Source organism: Lolium perenne, chromosome 1 (assembly GCF_019359855.2).
Source record: "Lolium perenne isolate Kyuss_39 chromosome 1, Kyuss_2.0, whole genome shotgun sequence".
In the NCBI taxonomy this organism is placed as follows: Eukaryota; Viridiplantae; Streptophyta; class Magnoliopsida; order Poales; family Poaceae; genus Lolium; species Lolium perenne.
This window is the reverse complement of record NC_067244.2, coordinates 205,290,173-205,305,142: the sequence shown is the minus strand read 5'-3', so window position 1 is coordinate 205,305,142 and position 14,970 is coordinate 205,290,173. Positions and strand designations below refer to the sequence as shown.

At 43.9% G+C, this 14,970-nt stretch overlaps 3 protein-coding genes across 3 annotated transcripts; 2 read left to right on the top strand and 1 right to left on the bottom strand.

Annotated features, from left to right (window-relative positions):
- Nucleotides 1-5,025: 5,025 nt before the first annotated feature.
- Nucleotides 5,026-5,588, top strand: LOC127320685 (histone H4). Its single transcript, XM_051349836.1, has one exon. It carries the CDS (start codon nt 5,089-5,091, stop codon nt 5,398-5,400), a length of 312 nt encoding a protein of 103 aa, XP_051205796.1. The 5' UTR covers nt 5,026-5,088; the 3' UTR covers nt 5,401-5,588.
- A 1,888-nt stretch (nt 5,589-7,476) lies between these two features.
- LOC127320669 (uncharacterized protein At4g08330, chloroplastic) lies at nt 7,477-9,344 on the bottom strand. The gene is made up of 2 exons (XM_051349835.2): nt 9,144-9,344; nt 7,477-8,205 (listed from the first exon to the last, which is right to left on the bottom strand). The coding sequence occupies exons 1-2, from the start codon at nt 9,191-9,193 to the stop codon at nt 7,818-7,820; spliced, it is 438 nt and encodes a 145-aa protein (XP_051205795.1). The 5' UTR covers nt 9,194-9,344; the 3' UTR covers nt 7,477-7,817.
- Nucleotides 9,345-11,735: 2,391 nt separating this feature from the next.
- On the top strand, nt 11,736-14,569 carry LOC127320653 (uncharacterized). The gene is made up of 6 exons (XM_051349834.2): nt 11,736-12,172; nt 12,674-12,802; nt 12,916-13,036; nt 13,121-13,202; nt 13,872-14,025; nt 14,118-14,569. Exons 1-6 carry the CDS (start codon nt 11,888-11,890, stop codon nt 14,253-14,255), a joined length of 909 nt encoding a protein of 302 aa, XP_051205794.1. The 5' UTR covers nt 11,736-11,887; the 3' UTR covers nt 14,256-14,569.
- The last annotated feature ends 401 nt before the right edge of the window (nt 14,570-14,970 follow it).

The following is a 14,970-nucleotide window of genomic DNA, read 5'->3' as shown; positions in this document are numbered from 1 at the left end:
TTGTGTTTGCTTGACGAAGTCTTGTGGATTGCTCCCCCATAATCCACCATGAGAGAGCTTCTTCTTCGGCGCATCTTCACATAACCATGACCACCATGTGGATTGCTCCCCCATAATCCACCATGGGAGAGCTTCTTCTTCGGCGCATCTTCACATATCCATGATCACCATATGGATGGCAAGACTCAAGCAAAGGACCTCTTCGAGATGGCTCATCTTGAACTTGCACTTCATTTCTCCATGGCAAGCTTCAAGCTTATGAACTCTTCGAGTTGGCTCATCTTGAACTTGCACTTCATTTCTTCATTCTTCATCATGTTGATGTCTTGAAGTAACTTGAGGGCTCACTTCATCTTCATCTTCAAGACATACTTGACACTTGATATCCTTCATCAATTTCTTCTTATTGCAACCTAATACAAACATGTTGATGTCTTGAAGTAACTTGAGGGCTCACTTCATCTTCATCTTCAAGACATACTTGACACTTGATATCCTTCATCAAATTCTTCTTATTGCAACCTTGAAGCCAACATATGGTTCAAGAATTGCCTATGGACAACTCCTACAAATATAACTCAATGCAAACATTAGTCCATAGGGATTGTCATTAATTACCAAAACCACACATGGGGGCTCCATGCACTTTCACCGGTGAGGCTACCGGTTCAGGTTTTTACTGGTTGGACAGTTGGTTTTTTAATCTATAAAACGATAAATATATATATGTGCAATATATGATAGTGTCTAGACTGTGCAATATATGATAGTGTCTAGACTTAGAATCTGCAAGAGTAACAATTCATATAATAACTTGTAAATAGCCTCAAATGGCAATGACAAGACTGAAACTGCCAATTTCCGACTTTCAATACCTTGATCTGTGTCGGATGAATCCATTTGCACATCTCAGTGACAACAAAATACGATTATACAGAGTACAGCCATCATCACTTAACTCCCAGACTCTGGTGCATTGCATCGTTGTTGCTAGCGTATTGTGCATGAGTTGTCACCAGCGCTATAACATAAGGACATGCGTAAAGAATTTTGCCGAAGGAGAAGACAAACCAGGATCGCGCGAGACCCCTCCCCGCCGCCTCCCTCCCCACCCGACCCCTCCCTGCGCCGCCGTCCCTCCACCCTCCACCACCGTCCCTTCCCTCTCCGTCTCCTCCCTCCCCACCCGATCTTCGCCCCGGGTCGTCTCGCGCGAGGCGGCTCCGGGCGACGACCGAAACCCTAGAAAAAGGCAGCTGATCTTCCTCTTTCCGGCCGCTGCCGCTGTCGGGGTCGGTGGTGGCGGCCGCGCCCGGCTGCCAAAGGCAGGGGCGGTGGTAGCGCGCCCATGGACTCCCTTTTGCGCGGAGCACCGGAGCACTCCGTGAACACACATGATCCTCACATCATAGCCATCCTCTCCGGATATCCCAATCATCGTCACCTTGGTGCCTCGGGTTCCGGACAACAATATGTGTATATAACTTGCAGATATGATAAAAAATAATAATTATCATCATGAATCAATAAAATATTCAGATATGAGATCATGACACTCGGACCCAAAGTGACAAGCATTAAGCACAACAAGTTGCAACAATGTCAAAAATACTAACAACGAATACTAGGCACTATGCCCATAACAATCTTATAGCTATTACATGACCAAACTCATCCAATCCCTACCATCCCCTACAGCCTACAGCGGGAAATTACTCACACATGGATGGGGGAATCATGGATGGTTGATGGAGATGCATCGGTGATGGCGATGATCTCCTCCAAATCCCCGTCCCGGCAGGGTGCCAGAACGAAGTTTCTGGTCCCGGATTGGGGTTTCTGGTGGCGGCGGAGTAGCGGAACTCTTTCTGGAAAAACGTCGAAACCCCCTCGATTTTCAGATCAGGAGGCTTATATAGTGCGAAGGAGAGGTCGAGGGATGGTCGAGGCGACCAGACCTCCGCTTGGCGCGACCAAGGCCTAGCCCACGCCAAGGGTAGGTGTGGGCCCCTCGTGGCCCCCTCCGTCTCGTCTTCTGGCTCCGGAAGTCTTCAGGTGAAATATGAGTTTTTCTATATTTTTCGGAATTTTTCCGAAAGTTGGATTTCTGCACAAAAACGAGATACCAGAGCAATTCTGCTAAAAACATCGTTAGTCCGTGTTAGTTGTATTCAAAACACACAAGGTAGAGGGCAAACAACATCAAAAGTGTTCGTGAAAGTAGATACGTTTTGGACGTATCAACAAGGTACATGGTCGCGAGGTGACGACAATGAGGCTCGGTCAGGCTATCCTGGCGGGCAGCAGCCGGCCGTCTCTGTGTCGTGGGCGTGCGTAGCCGCTATCCCGACGGCTGCCGGCCTCCACCGGCCGGGTTGGAGGAGGAAGATGGATCGTGGTTCCCAGTCATGGCGGCGGTCTGGGGGCCATCCGTTCCGGCTTTCATGGTGGTGGTCCTAAGGTTCTTATTTCGCGAAGATGAAAACGTTCCGGATGCCGATCTTTCTTCATCTAGCCGAAGTGATGAGTTTCGGAAGGCTCCGATAGCGAATGGAACAGTGCATCTTTTGCCTGGAGTTCATAGGTTCGGGTGGTATTTGGTCGCGCGCACCCATGCTTTTATTCCGACCGTTTGGTTCTGGAGGGAGCGACGTGAAACTCTGTTCTGTGTTGACATCAAGAGACTTTTGATCCATGGTGAAGTCAGCAGCAGAGAATATCATGAAGGTGGGATTGGGAGATTAGCTAAAGAAGTTCTAAGTCTTCGCGATGTTGAGGAACTTGCTTGTTGTTCCGGGGATTCGAAACAGTGGTATGAAAGTGGGGGCGACAACACAGGTGAAGTTCAGAGTCCTACCTTTCAGGGTGAAAACCCAAGGACTGGCCTTAACTAGTTGTGTTTGGCAATGACCTTGTTGGAGGTATTGTTTTGAGAGCGGGACTATCTTCAGGGTGAAAATCTAAGATTTTTGATCGGGCGGCGACGGCACTGGTGCACTATTCCCTTTTTGGAGGCGTCACTTTTGGAAAGTCTGTATTTCAGGTGTTGTCTTGGTGGTGGATATATGTATTGCTGTTGTTAGATCTGAGATACTGTGGCGGGACTTTTTTTTTTTTAGTTTTTTTTCTCTTTTTTGGCTGTGTGCATCCATACTGCCATTAGGGTATTGCGTTGTTGCAGAAACCGGATGTAATTGATATCTTTTGATATTAATATATTCTCTTTATCGAAAAAAGACATACGTAAAGATGAAAAATTTACCCGCTAGCTCATAGGGTAATGATCGTCCCACATATAGGCATGAAGCCAATATGGAGCAGCTGGTGGTTGTCGGTGGAGCCAGCAATTGAGATGAGGAGATCGAACATATAACGCCTAATTTTCTGAGGTAGAAAAAAAGAAGTCTATACAACAAATAACCCTAAAAATTCAGTTTTCATGATTCAGAAAATACAAGTAGCAAAAAAACATGAAAATACATAAGAACGACCTGGAAACTAGACAACTAGTAACATACGATCAAGTTGTATATATGCCAAGAAGACGAAATTGTAGATGTAGATGACCTCAACGTTTCTTGTAGGAACGAAAACACATCATAATCTTCTTGCCATCAGTTTTTGCAATATCTCTTTTTTAACATAGCAAATCATCAAGTCATTGAGTCAATCCAGACCAAATTATGTTTTATGACTAGTGCCTCTCGATAAATATACCCATCTTATTTTATCTCTAATTTTAGGATACTACATTCATCAATTGGTCTTCACATTCCAGGTTCAGAGACGACATTTGCTAGATCAAAAATTTCAGGAACATTTGTTTGTTGAGTGTTGTATAAAGAGTGAGCAGCACAAAAAACAAGTGAGCAATATATTACGCGAGTAGACATCAAAATTGAAACAAAGATACGTCGACATGGGCCCTAGGGTATTGACCACAGGTTTTGGCCAGTCGGGTCGACCGACCAGGCTCGATTCCCTGGTGGCACCGCCGTTGGTTGTCATCGTCCTCTGCGTAATTTTGCCAACACATAGCCACTTGAATCGATCGAACCAATGTTCGGTTTAATGAGTAAACCCGTGTTGTCTGACCGTGGTTCGGCTGGTTATTTCCTGCTCGCTTGCGTGGACGGTATGCAACGCTTAATGGACCGGTGGAGGCTCCGGTTCCGGTTTTTCTGATTGAACCTCTGATCTGGTCCGGTTTTTAAAACTATGGGTGGGACGGTTGATTTTTATCCTGGCCCGAACCAAACAAACAAAAATAAAACATTTTTAATGTTTGAACTAGGTAAGCCATAGAATATGTCCTTACACCCGTGTTCTAAAAACAGAGTTAAGTACGGGAGTGGTGTTTTGGTTTATCGGTGTATATGCTCCCTTTATTTTAAAATGCATCTTAGACATATTTAAAATGTTAAAATTTGGAACAAAAATTTACACGTACATGTTCACGTGCTACACGCCCATAAAATCGTTTCATGGAAAATAGACTTATCGTATAGCGTATATAAAAAAGACGAAATTTGGTGCTAAAATTAATGTTTTTCACGAGATAATTTTTTCAGTTTTTTACATGGATCACAAATACTATCGCTTTTTCGCAAAACTTGAAGAACACACGTATATTATGAAGATGTATATGTAAAAAGTTTTATCAATTTTTTTTGTCAATTCAAAATATGTTTTTTTAGAGGGAGCATATCCACCTGGAGCCGAATTAAAATTTCGGTAAAGTACGGGTTCGAAACTGAAGTCGCAAAAAAGAGAATGAAAGGCAAAGCGCCAAAAAGGCCCGCGCCCGCATGCCAAAACTTCGAGCTCGCGCCTCCTGAAACGAATTCGCAGACCCATCCCGCCAATCTACCACGCAGAGTCTCCCGCCACGTCACCGATCCGCGGCATCTCCCCCCGGATCGCCATTCCAGCCGTCCATTCCTCACGCATCGAACGGTAGCCACCGCCCTCCTCCCACCTCTCGCCTCCTTATAATCCCCATCCTCCCCTTCCCCAAATCACACAGCTCCAAACCACCACCGCTCCTCGAGTTCAGTCCGCTCGCAGCAGTTCCAGTCAAGGTCAGCCATGTCGGGCCGCGGCAAGGGAGGCAAGGGGCTCGGCAAGGGCGGCGCCAAGCGCCACCGCAAGGTGCTCCGCGACAACATCCAGGGCATCACCAAGCCGGCCATCCGCCGCCTCGCCCGCCGTGGCGGCGTCAAGCGCATCTCCGGGCTCATCTACGAGGAGACCCGCGGCGTCCTCAAGATCTTCCTCGAGAACGTCATCCGCGACGCCGTCACCTACACCGAGCACGCCCGCCGCAAGACCGTCACGGCCATGGACGTCGTCTACGCCCTCAAGCGCCAGGGACGCACCCTCTACGGCTTCGGCGGCTAGATCCCCCTCGTCTTCGTCCGCCGCCGCCTGCCGCAGATTCCGATGTGTTTTCTCCGCCCGTGCTTGCGGTCAAGAAAGCTTAGATGGAATGCATACATCCCAGCCTGTTTAGTCCCCTGTTTCCTTAGTAGTAGATCGAATTGTATCGTCAAATTCTGAAACAAAGTTGTTTGCACTTGAATGTCGAATTCAGGCTTGTTTCTGTGCAAATACTGTTATCCTGTCGCTCGTGTTCTGCTGCATATGTGTTTGTGATGATTGCCGTTTCTTCGGTAGAGGTGCAAAATCATCTGTGCGGTATATGCCTGCATTTCAGAGACGAACCATATTTGACCAGAAGTCCAGGACGAACAAATTTGCAGCCTAGTATCTTTGTAACGTGAATGAATCACACACATGCTAAATCATCTTGGGTGTGTAATGTCAGCTGTCAAGAGTTTCTGCCGATTCAGCAATCTTTACTGCTTCACACTTCCACATCACTATTTCTTTCTTCAGATTTCACAGTAGTTGGCAGTAGTGGGCTAATTGTTCGCTTTCTTATCTCATACTAATACTCTGCACTAGGAGATCTTAAGTGACAAACAGTTAATTTTGAATCACGAGGAAGCTAATTATCTGATGTCAAACAGTGTCAGAGCTGGCGGTTGAGATTCGAATGTTAATTTGGAACTGTCAGCCAAATTGTATGCAAATTCTGTCCTGTTTTTGTTTTCCTATTTGGTCTGCTTGGCGTGATTGTTGTTCATTATGTAGTACAAAATTCGCAACGGTTGAGGTTGCGATCTGAATTTGAGAGAACGAACTGTAGATTGCTCCAGACGAACTAAATCACAGTCTAGCGTGTAACGTGGAAGAATCTCATGATAATGACCAAATCATCAAGCAGGAAAACAATTTACTCTATTTCTGCTCGGACCATACTTCCGAATTCACAATGCACGTTACATCTTGCCTCTTGGCAGTAGCAGCAACAACTTCACCATTCAGTTCTAATTAGTTGTCTTGTCAGCAGTTTTTTTTCTTCATTTTCATATAATGCTCAGTAGGTTACAGTGACACAATATAATTCACCAAATCCTGAGAAATTCAAGACCTAGAGCCTAGAAAGTCTGCATTTGAAGTTGGCATTTCTCTCCATACGGACAATTTTCCATTTGGGAGGTGTCACCAGAAAAGTGAAAAACATATAGACAGAAATGACTTGAGAACCATAGAATCCTAAATTCAGCAATGAAAAAAGGTAGGAGCAAAATATTGCATCTAGTTTAGATGTGCATCATTTTGATGCACAGGTCAGGGGTTCAACCTCCATTTTCAAAGAAAGTTTAGATATCCAAACGAAGTAATAATATTTCTTATGATTTGTGAATTGTATTTTAGATAACCAAAACAGCTACAGAACACTATGAAAGTATGAATCACATTTTAGATATCCAAAACAGTTGCAGAATACTGTGAAAAGATTATTCAGATATATGCAGTTTTCATATTTCTTATTAATTATTTTAGAAATCCAAAACAGGTAAACATGGACTAATATTTTTTCAGAAGACATGGTACAGATTACAAAACAATCATTCCGTCAGACCGGCAAAGCAACAAGTATACCAAGTCAGATTGATATTCACAGCGGATCATCATTCTTGTCTGGATTTAAAGTATACTCCTATGCAAATCATGTCCGCCCTTAGAGAACTGAAGATAACCTTTACCATTTTGATAGACAAAATCCAGTAGACAGATCACAGCATTTCAACAGTCTTCTTTTGATGCCTACAAATTTGGCCCTTGCACATGAGCAACTTAAGGAAGGGCTATCATGAAACCGAAATCTTGATACAAGAAGACTCAGTATCGCATACATGGTGCAAACACTCTGAAGGCAAGATGCACACAAGTGCTTCATTTTGTGATATTTAGGCAATCAATATTTTGCACTCCTGCTAAAAATACACGTACGCCTGTGCAAGAGTGTAGATGAAAGATCACTATCAAGTATGGGCAGAAAGATGACTCAAGCAGTAGAGATTGCTGATTTCCCTCGCACATGAACAACTTCAGGAACGGCCATCATGAACCTGAACACTTGATACATCTAGACGATTCAGTATCACAAGCATGGTTCAAACAATCAGGTCGTAAGATATACACATGCACTGAAGTACACAACAAAAAAGACCCTCCCATTTTATAATATTCACACAACCAAAATTTATCACTCCTGTTAAAAACATACATGTATACCTGTGCAGAAAAGAAATGAAAAATCACTATTAACTATGGGCAGGGAGATGACTGAAGCAGCATATAGATGGCAAATTTCCCTCAGAAGCTCTGAGCAGTATGAGGTTCTTGAATTTTGATGCTGCATATACCCGTTTCGCAGAACAACAGCGCAGCAGTTCAGATTGTTGTCATAGGGTGGAGGGAACACCTGAGTCATCGGACGAGGGCTGCAGTGCATTAATCTTGATAACATATTTCTTCCGAATAGACAAGCTGCTGCCATCGGAGCTGGTATGTGTGCCATCTAAGCTACCATCGAAGGTGGAGTCCTCATCCTCATAAGCATCCCCGATATGACCACCGCACTTGCGGCAGACCAATCGAGTCCTGTTTCTGAAGAAACCCCCAGAACATCTCGAGGTGCAGCTCACCTCATCGGTTTGCGTGAACCGGCTCTCATCAATCACAAAGAAAGAGATAACACCTTTCCTGATCTGCTTCCCGTACTTTGAACCAATGTTGGCTGTGTTCCGCGTCGAGGAGCTCAAGTTCAATTCATAGCCACAGTATCCACAGCTGCAGGTAGGAAACAAATATCATACATCACCAAACTGGACATAAACAAATACAAATCTGAGACTTTTTTTTAGGAACTGGAGCAGAAGCACTGCTATTGCATTTCAGCAATGGAAAGAAAAGGTACAGAACAGTTCAGGAACTCGGCAACTGTCGCAAGTCCTTCAAAATCACAGTCTCTTTCTTAATCTGAAACTACCATCCTACCATTTCCAAAAGAATGTCATTCACAGAAACAACTCTGTCTGTCTATTTACAGTACTTCATTCACAAGTTTAAGTTATGTCCCATAGTTTTTATTTATGTCTATTCAGGTATCCACTATCAGCACGCAATGTTAGCCTGAACTCAAAATGTTGTACCCAATTCCTCTTTTCAAGTTACTAGTATTTCTGATCACGGTCACTTGCAAGAAACAGAGAGCAAATGATGAGTCAGTTCAGTTCACTTGATCAGGACAGAGGCCCAAGCAGACAATTAATGTTAGCTTGCACTGAAAAAGTGTTGCGTTCGGTGCCTCTTTTAGAGTTACTAGTATTTCTGGCAGATCATGGCCGCTTGCAGGAAAAGGCCAATGGTGATTCACTTCACTTGCTCCGCACCGACCAATCTGCTTCCGAGTCCCTATCTAGCACCCAGAACTAACTAGAAGTCTAGAACCAAGCGGCTCAACATCCAGTCAGCCCCTACTATCTGAACCCAGCAAAACTGCAACAGTATTCTAAAATTAAACTGACCGGGGACGATGACCTCAGATAAATCAGTCCTGGTGGGCAGTAGCCAAGCTATTGACAGACACAGCAAGAAGTTACGGCGGCTCCAACCAAGTCCTGCTCCAAGGAAACGATCAAACCAGATTCTCGATCCTAGGGCTACAATCGGTTCCTGACCGAATTAGGCAGCGGGAAGAGTGGCAGCAGGGAGGGAAGTTGGCGAACCTGTAGGACACGTCTTTGGCGGAGTAGCAGCCGTCGAGGGTCCTCGCCATGCTTCCCTCCCAGGGCACCGGAACCCCGGTCGATCTGGGAAGATCCGGCAGGGAGAAGAAGAAGGGGAAGAGAAGTTCGTTCGTTTGATTGGGAGGGCGAAATGGGCAACGGTCTCCGCGCCGCGCTGCGCTGGCTCCTCGTGCCCCTCCTTTTTTTTTTTATTCTTCTTTATTTATTTATTCGTGCCCTTTTGCGCACGTCGTTGATGGTGGTATGGATGATGGGGACGTTGCTCTCGCGTTGTGGTTGCCCGCAACGTGGCCAATGCTTGATTGTGATGTGATGCGTTTACGTGAAGATTGCCTGATCACTAATGACACCTCGCTTGTTCAGTATATTTACGTGTTGTGCTGCACTATGTTTAAGGACAATAAAAAAAGGTTTTAGTAGTAAATGTTATTAGCTCTGTTTATAAAAGGATGTCGCAAATATGTTTAAATTCAAATGTATCTAGATACTTTTTAATGTTTATAACTATGTCCATAAAAGAAGTATATTTTTGTGGCCCTCCTGTGTTAAATCCGATTTTTTTACAAGAACAGCCTTGACAAAAACATAAACTTACAAACACATTTAAGGGGGAATTCCTCGCCTTCTCTAATTTGCACAAGCTGTTAGCACGACATCTATGAGAAGATGGCGAATGTCGGACATGGAGACCCACTCCCTTATCGTCATCGTTGCAGAAACATATTGACATGACCAGTAGTGCCACCACGAAACACCATGGTTGATGACTTCCTCCCAGAACCAACAAATCAAATACGAGTACACAAACCATCATGCGCCCTACAGTGACACATGAATCAACACTACCGGGACAAAGACATGTCCGGAGGTCCTTATTCCACCGTGTTGTCGCCTCCACCACCCATACGAACGGTACAAACATCCTTCGTGACCAAAAATATCCATGATGTCTCCTGGCACCCGAGACCTATCAACGGAGGTGAAATAGATAACAGAGTCGCGCCAAGGAGGATGAGCTTCATGGGGTGGCTAGGGTTTTTCTTAGAGAGGAAAGACTTTTGTTTAGTAGGTGCTATATAAGTGTGCATATATGTACGCGTGTAGGTTGTTCTTCCATTTTTTCAAGAGAAATTAATGACCAAGTTTGTTTAACCAAACGAGAGATAGAGTTAATGTTCGAATTCAAGATGGATAAAGCACTAGCGATGGCTAGTCTCCACGCGATTTAAAATGAAGTTATGTTTAGTCAGGCAAAAAAAAATTTGAGAGCCAACACGTGGTCACGATAGCTAGGAAGAAAGGTATCCCCTCTTTTTACTGTTTTTATTTTTGTTGAACGAGAAAGGGTCTGGAAGGATCCAGATTTCTTGGATTTAACTCTATGCCTCATTAAAACAGGCTATTCTCTCACGGAAAGCCAATCTTCTCGACAATGGGGTAACAATGGCGGCTCCATCAATCTTAAAACTCCGACCTCTAAAATGCACGTTGTGAGTATGTACGTGTGGTGCTGGATTTGCGTGTTGCATGTACATGTCGACGTTATACTTGGTGTTCCTTTTTTGTCATCCTCTCGTGTTGATAACACATGTCCTGATTGGGTCATTGATCAAAGTAATGCCGAAGGACATGAAGCTCCATCACGGTTGCCCATCTAGATAAGGCACATGTAACCATGTTGTGGCTTGGCTTGGTTACGTGTCTTTTTCCATGCAATAACTTTCAAGGAGAAATGGTCCACGTGATGCCGATTGTTCCTTGCACGATCGGAGTGACATAACCTCTATACAATAAAAGATTCGAATGAGATAATTTTGTTCATCAAATACATCCAACAGAAAAGGACAGAATACTTTAAGAGATTAGGTGACCTTGGTATGGATAATAATTGCATCTATACAAACGGTGATGCTTTTGTCGTACCGGAAGCTGCTCAACCAAAATTGTTTAACTAGTTTTTTTTAAAGAATTTGGTATATTAACATGGTACGCTATGACAATTAATTGTCTACCTGCTCTTTCTATTTGATCATTTGGTTACAAAACTTTATTTTCGTGGCTTTTCGGCTGGTGTACAACAAATCGGGCACATCAATTCAACAAAGGCAAACTGTTTTTGAGGAGAAGTAACTGCACACTGCCGTCCTCCAATACAAAAAAGAGAGCGACTGATTTCAAGTCGATTAATTGGCTGAATTTATTAGATCTTAGTTGCGAGCTGATGACGATTAAGATGAACCACGAAGCAATATAATAGCCAAAGGATATTTTTCTTGCTTGCAACCCATTTGCAAATTGTAAAATTTTGATTGCCCCTCTATAGTCTATATGCAACACAAAAAAAAATTCAGTTACAACTTGCAACCCATATTACAATTTATGGATGACGCGTGCAACGATGCAAGCAATTTTAGAGCCAATTGAGAATTAGCAAAACTTAAAAGGGAGTATTAAAATTAGCAATTTTAGGAAAACTAAACCTTCCCTTTTAAGTTTTAACACAACGAGAATTTTCCCCAAGAAGAACCGACTGGGAAATCCTATTTTCTGCTGGTCGCCAGGCGAGCTCGATTAGCTGTTACCTGGGCTGTCACAAAATTCAGAAAGCCGCCTCCACGAACCACGACCAACGACTGCCGCGCCTTGCTTCCTCCAGCCCGCCTCTCCCGCCTGGTCTCCGCCTCCGCCTCCGCCGGACCGCCTCGTCTGGTAACCCCGTCTCCATGGCGGCGGCGGAGGTCTACACGCCAGCGCCGCCGCTACAGCACCGGGGGCAGGCGGCGTGGCTGGCGGTGGTGGGCTGGCTCGGGCTCCTCCTGCAGGTCCTTCTCCGGGTCATCCGCGGCGCGCCCTCCTCCTGCTCGAAGCTCCTCAAGTTCCTCGGCCTCCGCCACCCCCTCCTCTCCGCGGCCCCCGCGGTGGCCTTCGCGCGGCTCCCAACCGAGGCCCCCCGTGCTGACGAGTTGCGTTCTCTGCCGCCCCTGTCTCCGCCTTCTGGGCGACTCACGGTACGGACCCATGTGTTGCCGCGCCCTTGGGCTCTGGCCTCTGGGATAGGAGTTTGCGTATGATAGAGATCACCTGTGTGGTTTGGGCTAGTTGTTAACTGCATCTGAATTAGGTGTGGTTCTAGAACTTGATTGTTGTGTGCAGGCATGAGTGTTCAGCAGGTTAATTTTGGGGTGAAATGGTGGTATGATTTATCAGGCACGATTAACAAATTGGCACGGTTTCCAGCTTAAGCAGAATGGTAGGCTTTAAAGGCCCCTTTTGGGTTGAAGGAATTTCAAAGGAATTTTGGAGGATTCCAACGTATTCCTATGGACTGCCTTTGGATCATAGGATTGAATCCATTCCTATGCTCTCCATTCCATAGACCATAGCTATCTCAACATGAGTTCAAATCCTGCAATCCAAAGAGGCCCTAAATATCTGCTTAACTTGTTGTTTTAGTTAAGCTTCCTTGCTACCTGCATAATCCGTGAAGTATTTTTGGGGTGCATCTTCAGGTAGTGCTGGACTTGGATGAGACATTAGTCTGTGCATACGAGTCATCGAGCCTTCCTGCTACCGTGCGCACCCAGGCGATCGAAGCAGGGTTGCATTGCTTTGACATGGAGTGTGTGTCATCTGAGAAGGCAAGCATGAGGCCATCTTTGTGCCTTTTCCTACCAGATCCATCTTATTGTTTTAGTTTACTTCTCACTTTCTGGGGAGGTACTTATGAAAATCTGTATTTGTTGCCGTAAAGGATGCCCAAGGCAGACAGAGGATGAACCGTGTAACTGTATTTGAGCGTCCTGGTCTGCATGAGTTCTTGCAGCAGACTAGTGAATTCGCCGATCTTATACTCTTCACAGCTGGTTTGGAAGGTTTGTGCTGCAGAATATTCATATTGCTCTCCATCAAGAGCCCAGATGATTTCACTGCATATAACTGATGTGTGGTTTCCCCAGGATATGCAAAGCCCTTGGTTGATAGGATAGATGCTCACAACAGGTTCTGCCACCGTCTCTACAGACCGTCAACTGTTAATACGTAAGTTGTTATTAGCATGCCTGTAAGGCATAGATAATGGACTGTTGTGCTCCTGACTTCAATAGTATTATAGCGACAGTTGTCTTGCTTGCTGAAGTAGTGAAATTTGAACCTGGCTGACTTTAGTTGGAGGCCTTTTTCAAGTAAAAACTTACATACCTAAGTGCTTTTGCACCACTTGGTGGTAGTCATTTATGCTCATGAAATTTTTGTACGGAGTTTTTATTTGATTTAGTGCCAACTACTACCCCCAATCCATTTTATTATTACGGCATGCAAATTTGAGGTACAATACAAGTATGTGCATATCCAAGATAGAAACCATGTCTTCTTTTTAATCAACCAAAACCATTTTTTTTTCTGAATCTGTTGGAACATTTTTTTTGTTCTCATAATCAATTGAAACCAGTTTTACAGGTGCACATTCACACTGAACTGTTTCCCGACATGGCCACTATGTTAACTTTTGTTTATGGTTACCTTTGTCTGATGTTATCTTATTTATTTCCAGTTTATGGTAAGCCGGTTATTGTACAGATGCTCCCATCAGCTTGTATATGTGGTTGATCATTCTGTTCATGTTTATATATATATATATGAAATTAAACCTTTCTGCCTCATTAGTTGAGCTGGTTCAGTTTTATAATTCTGGCATGTTCTCAATTTCAGGGAATACAGAGACCATGTAAAGGATCTTTCTTGTTTGTCCACAGATTTCCGTAAAATTGTACTTGTTGATAACAATCCATATAGTTTCCTACTACAGCCACTGAATGGGATACCGTGCCTTACGTTTTCAGCAAGACAACCCGTGGATAACCAGGTAAAATGGTACAGTAGATATAAGATTATTCTTTGGTTCTAAACTTAAAAATTTCCAACGTTATTGAACCACTTATGTTCCCAAAATTTTAGCTCATGGGAGTGATCTTTCCGCTTCTCAAGCATCTCTCTCTTCAAAAGGATGTTAGACCGGCGCTGTATGATACATTTCATATGCCAGAGTGGTTCCAAAGAAATGGGATCCCAGATAGTGTTGGTCAGGCAAGGTAAGTTTTACAGCAACCGAATTGGATTATATTAGGTGAAAGCTCAAAGGCGAGCTGCTCGTCTGGGGAGTATACTTGTACATTTATATCCATTTGGGTCCTTCCATACGAGGCATTGTTCAAATGGAGTTGCCATGCCCAGAGACAAGAAGGAAAATGTTATGTAGGTTTTGGCAGACATTTTCATGTCATGAACCATAACTTATCGCTGTATAGCACTTTTTTTTTTTGCTGTTGTTGACGGCTGAGATAATCCCGACTGAAGGTTTTGTGTGTATGAAGAGTAAAGAGTGAAGTTTGGTCGAGCTTCTACACTTACCTAGCACCTCCATTGCTCCAATTTAACACTCCTTTTGAAAATATACATGTACATTGGTGCAGAAAAGAAATGAAAAATCTATCGACTATGTGCATCAAGGTGATCAAAACGTCATAGAGGGCAAATTCCCCTAAAGAGGCTCGGTATTATGTTCTTCTTGGTGCTGCATTTACTCGATTCACATAATCACAGAGTGGGCACAACCATACTTCTCAAAGTTACAAATCTGAAATGAACAACACATACCATCGTACAATATCCACAGCTGCCAGTAAGAAAGAAAAGGACATTTTTTGAAACTACCAACCTATTGTTTCGGCAAAAAGTCATATTGCATAAAAGACAATCACATGTTTAATATGTACGCCTTCACAAATTTAAAATATTTCCTGTAGTATTT

Bases quoted from the DNA above. Each gene is read 5' to 3' on its own strand.
- LOC127320685 (XM_051349836.1), top strand. From the start codon at position 5,089: ATGTCGGGCCGCGGCAAGGGAGGCAAGGGGCTCGGCAAGGGCGGCGCC.
- LOC127320669 (XM_051349835.2), bottom strand. From the start codon at position 9,193: ATGGCGAGGACCCTCGACGGCTGCTACTCCGCCAAAGACGTGTCCTAC. The intron at 8,206-9,143 runs GTTCGCCAACTT...TCCTACCTGCAG, and splicing joins GCCAAAGACGTGTCCTACAG to CTGTGGATACTGTGGCTATG.
- LOC127320653 (XM_051349834.2), top strand. From the start codon at position 11,888: ATGGCGGCGGCGGAGGTCTACACGCCAGCGCCGCCGCTACAGCACCGG. The intron at 12,803-12,915 runs GCAAGCATGAGG...GTTGCCGTAAAG, and splicing joins AGTGTGTGTCATCTGAGAAG to GATGCCCAAGGCAGACAGAG. The intron at 13,203-13,871 runs GTAAGTTGTTAT...TCTCAATTTCAG, and splicing joins AGACCGTCAACTGTTAATAC to GGAATACAGAGACCATGTAA.